This window comes from Crocodylus porosus, unplaced genomic scaffold (genome assembly GCF_001723895.1).
Source record: "Crocodylus porosus isolate Cpor-Errol unplaced genomic scaffold, CroPor_comp1, whole genome shotgun sequence".
Classification (NCBI taxonomy): Eukaryota; Metazoa; Chordata; order Crocodylia; family Crocodylidae; genus Crocodylus; species Crocodylus porosus.
In genome coordinates, this window is record NW_017728948.1 from 42,880,013 (window position 1) to 42,884,404 (window position 4,392).

General features: G+C 38.9%; 1 protein-coding gene across 2 annotated transcripts in view; it reads right to left on the reverse strand.

Moving 5' to 3' along the window:
- The window catches only part of ARAP2 (ArfGAP with RhoGAP domain, ankyrin repeat and PH domain 2), a 214,050-nt gene that overhangs the window by 160,724 nt on the left and 48,934 nt on the right, over positions 1-4,392 (reverse strand). For both annotated transcript variants that reach the window (XM_019553196.1, XM_019553195.1), the window contains exon 7: positions 2,274-2,343. In XM_019553196.1, coding sequence (XP_019408741.1) covers positions 2,274-2,343 — 70 coding nt within the window. The remainder of the gene's footprint in view (positions 1-2,273; positions 2,344-4,392) is intronic.

Below are 4,392 nucleotides of genomic sequence, written 5' to 3' on the forward strand. Positions count from 1 at the left end.
AAAAAAAAAAAAAAACCCAAACCTCCCCGCTATACCCTGAAAGCTTTCTAAATTAGCAATTAGATTTTTAAAGACAAAAATCACACATTTTCCCACTTTCCCAGAGCTTCCTACATTAAGAAGGTCACTCAGAAATTGTGATGGAGCAATATTCTGTCAAATATTAAACATACTTTTAAATCAAACAGTTTTGAGGAGGTGGTTAAGATTCACTGAAGCCTGATAGAGCCCTGCTTGCTAGGAAGGTTTCAAAAGTGGTTTGCAAAACAGCCTGTATCAGAACTATACCCAGCTTCCTGCTATGCCATACAGCTTCAGCTAAGAACCTCAGCCAACTGTTTGCTAGGCTCATGAGGAGCTGAGACCCTGGATATAAAAGTTTTTGAAGTCTATTTATAATACAAAGTCATTTGAGCTAGGCAGAGAAATTATTTTAAAAAAAAAAAGTCTTGTAATATAATACAGGTGCAATTGCAGAGAGAATTCTGTTTTTAAATAGCTTGAATTTTAGGGTGAGAGATAGGAAGCTGTTCCAAACAGGCTTAAGCCAGATTTCAAATCTCTGAAATGTTCCATGTGCCAGCCACTACACAGTTCTAATCTGTTCTAACTTCTCACGCTTCTAACGTATGACCTTTATAAAAAGGCCAAAACTGCTTTTTTTTTTTAGCAATGGAGTTCTTTTGACAAAAGACAGACAACACATTAAGGCAAAAACCGTGAACATTTGGTAACCAAAGATCGTTCTCATACTGCAGTTATTTTTTTCTTTTAACTCTCATGAACTGCTTAACCACACTCAGTTAAGGATATAACTGCACAGGATGTTGCTGACCAGCTTTTGTTTAAGGCTGTGCATATAAAAAATGTGCAGCATCAGTGATTTACTGAAGCTTGGAGGAAATTGGCCGTTTTTCTTTATATATTCAAGAATGAGAGAACGAAAAACCTGTATTAATTAAAAACAGAATGAAAAAAAGAGACAATTCCACTAGACTATGTTAGAGAAAGAGAGAAAGAGAGAAGAGAGATTCAGAAAACTCAGATGGATAAAGATGGTAAATACCTTGCCTATATGCAACATAGTTACTGTTCACACACTTTTTCTCTCACACCTAGGCTCCATAAGTTCTGACAGTCAAGGTTATTTACCATATGTTATATTTCAAGCTAAAAATAGGTACGTTATTAAATGTACCGCAATCTACATAGTATTAGATCACTTTGTAATACACTGATTATTATTACCTGCAGAAGCTAATCAGAGTTACTACAGGCATCTCTGTTCATTGCAGCGTTAGTTTAAATCAAACTTTTGTTGTTCCTAACCCTGTTCCAAAATATTCCAGCTTTAGTCAAGTAGAGCTTTAGGCTCAAGCCCTCTGGACCATCAAGGACATGGGGTAAAGCTTGAGTGCTGCTAGAAAAGTGATGAGATGGAGGTACTATAAATACACTATGCAACTTTAGTAGCATTTTGCAGCATTACCAAACCAATTAGTCTAAAAAGATTGAAAAGAATATCTGGAATAACTTCCAGAACAGATGCTTCACTTAAGTGTAGCAAAATGGTAAGATCTATCAACTGCTAATAATGAGAACATAAGGAGATAAGAAACTGGGATCAATGAGAAGCTCTTGTTCCCTTCCCAGTGCCGTAAACTAGCTTAGTACACTGTTAGCTGGATGGAGGATAGCTCCAATAAAAACTAGACTAAAGCAACATTTTTTTTTTTTTTTTTTTTTTTTTGTCCCCCCGGTCATAGTTTGTACAATGTGATGTTTCCAATCTCTAACTAATCATGCATTGACTGCAGTATGGAAATACGATTTTTTTTTTTTTTTTTTTTAAAGAAATTCCATCATGTTCAGCTCTTCATGCAATGTCTGGACAGAATTCAAAGGCACACGTTAAAAAGCACTGTAATGGGATCTCACTCTATCTTCTCTATTTTTTGCAGTTTCTCCTTGAGTCAGGGGGGCCAGAAGAACCAAATGGATCATTAAAAAAAAAAAAAAAGCACAAATGGAATTGTAGATCTATGAAGACATGCTAAGGATTGGTAGTTAGACCTAAACAATGTCACATCCTAACCATTAGAAGTGAAAATACCATTTAATGAACAAACACCAAAAAAAAGTCACTGTAAGTACCAGTCCTTTCCAAATTCATTATGGTACAATAAGTGTAGTACAACTTGCACCTTACTTCAAAACTGAATCTGGATAAGACCAAAATCATGTTTAAAAAAAAAAATTAATGAGGCACTTACCTTTTCATTAGTGTAATAAGAAATAGTGTCTCCATCAAACTTAACCCAGCGCTTCTGAAACATACGTTTTCTGTGAATTAAAAAAATTGTACGCATTTTGCATTATAGGAAACAAGTCACTACACATTATTACTTGGAGCTGCTCAAGTTACAATTACAAAAAAAAAAGAGGAAGCATGCCCAAGAGTCCCTTCTGGGGACAAATAAAATACGAAGCAAGCTCTGTTATAATTACACTTTTAAAAACACATCTGATTTCAAATATAAGAAAAAGAAGATTGAACAACTGGAACTGTAGCTGCAATGTTAATGAATTTCTTTTATGAAGCAGCATATTTTATATTTTTCCCACCCCAATCTATTTTCATTTCTACCTCTTAAATTATAGACCAAATAGTAAGTTATAAAAGAACTTCCAGTATTTTAAATTTTACAGCTTACTATACTAAACAATGGATTGTAATAAGACCATGTCCCTCCTGCCTTCCTCTCCTCCTCAGCAGGCCTGGCTAAGGGTCTGGTACCAGGCCAAGGGGCTCTCCCTCGCTCCCCCGCAACTGGCCCAGGCAGGCCCCAGCTTGGAAGCAAATACCATGGCCCTGGCTCACTCCCAGCTCACTCTTGCCTGCAGGGAGCAGGGTGGGAAGCCTCCACAGGCTTCCCCCACCCCACACCAGGCAGACCTCAGTTGAGGTCCCCACCTTATCCCCCTCTCCAGGTGGCCTGGGCATGTCCCTGGCTCCCAGCTAGGACCGTGGGGGTGAGCTTTTGACAGCTTCCCTCTCTGCACCCCCACAATCAGGCAGACCCCTGCTGGGGGTCCAGTGCTGGGTCAGTGGGGTGGGTTCTCTTACAACCCTTCTCAGCTGGCCCAAAAGCTGAGGAGGGGTATGGCTAAGGGAATCATTCCCAGCTCCAGGCAGGAACAGGGAATTGAGCCCCTGCTTTGGGCTTTCCCCCTCTTCCCTTCTACATGTGGGACAGCAACCAGCTGGGGGTGCAGTGCAGGACCAGTGCAGTCCAGTGCATTCTCTCTCCCCGACCCTGAAGTCTAATACTAAGTCTGATAACAAAGCGGGGGGGGAATCCCTTCTCTGCACTAGGGGCAGGGAACCCTCTCTAAGACTGAGGGAACCAGCTCCTAGCTGGAAGGATGGTTCTACGCCAGGGGTGGGGGGAAACACCAAGGGTTTGGTGCAGGTTATATGCTGGGCTGCCATTTAGAGATGAGCCCTGTTTGGCTGCATTCAGGTGCCTTCAGCAGTAAAAGGCAGGCTGGGAGGCAGGGTGGATAAATTAACGGGAAAAAATGGGATTTTTATTTAAATCAGTTTTTGATTAGTCATTTTTTAATCTTTTTGTTAAAATGCTTTTTTAAACAAAATAAACTTATATAAAGATGGTTTTAATTTAAGTTATGTTAAAGCTCAAAGATATCATGGAATAGGGATCCTAATTTCTAACTATGTACTATTTGAAACAATATATTCGTGTAACATTTTAAAATTCTTTATGGCCATACACTATATTAGGGGCCCAATCTTATCAGGTTCCCAGACATTCCTCTAGATTAGTAAAGATTAGAGAAAACCACTCTACCCAATGGGACTCAGTGCTCAGTCTAAAAGATCCCATTAAGCATCTCTGTGATGCTTAGTTTCAGTTCTCAAACCATAGATTTGCATCTCCAGAGATCACAGACAGAAACAGTTCTTTGGATAGATGTGATATCTTTTATTAGACCAACTAAACAGTTGGAAAAATTGTTGTTTGCAAACTTTCCTGGCACAAACACTCTTCTTCAGGAATAGGAAGAGTTTCTTTTCTCCAGAGATAACATCCCTGTTGACAGCAGTATTATGGAGATGAGAGATAACAAACTCAGTTACCCACCCATCATTCCTATTTTCTCTCTGCAAGTTTGTGTACACAAAGTCAAGCTTTTACCTCTCTCAAAGTGCAAAGTTTCAAGAAATTAAATAAATAAAGGGCATCAAACAACAAGAATGCACTTTTTGTAGAAAACAATGATTAAATTGAGGCTTCCTGGCTAGAGATTTAAATCATGATTTAAATTAAATTGATTTAAATCAAATTCACCCTTTAGGGACGCACTCTC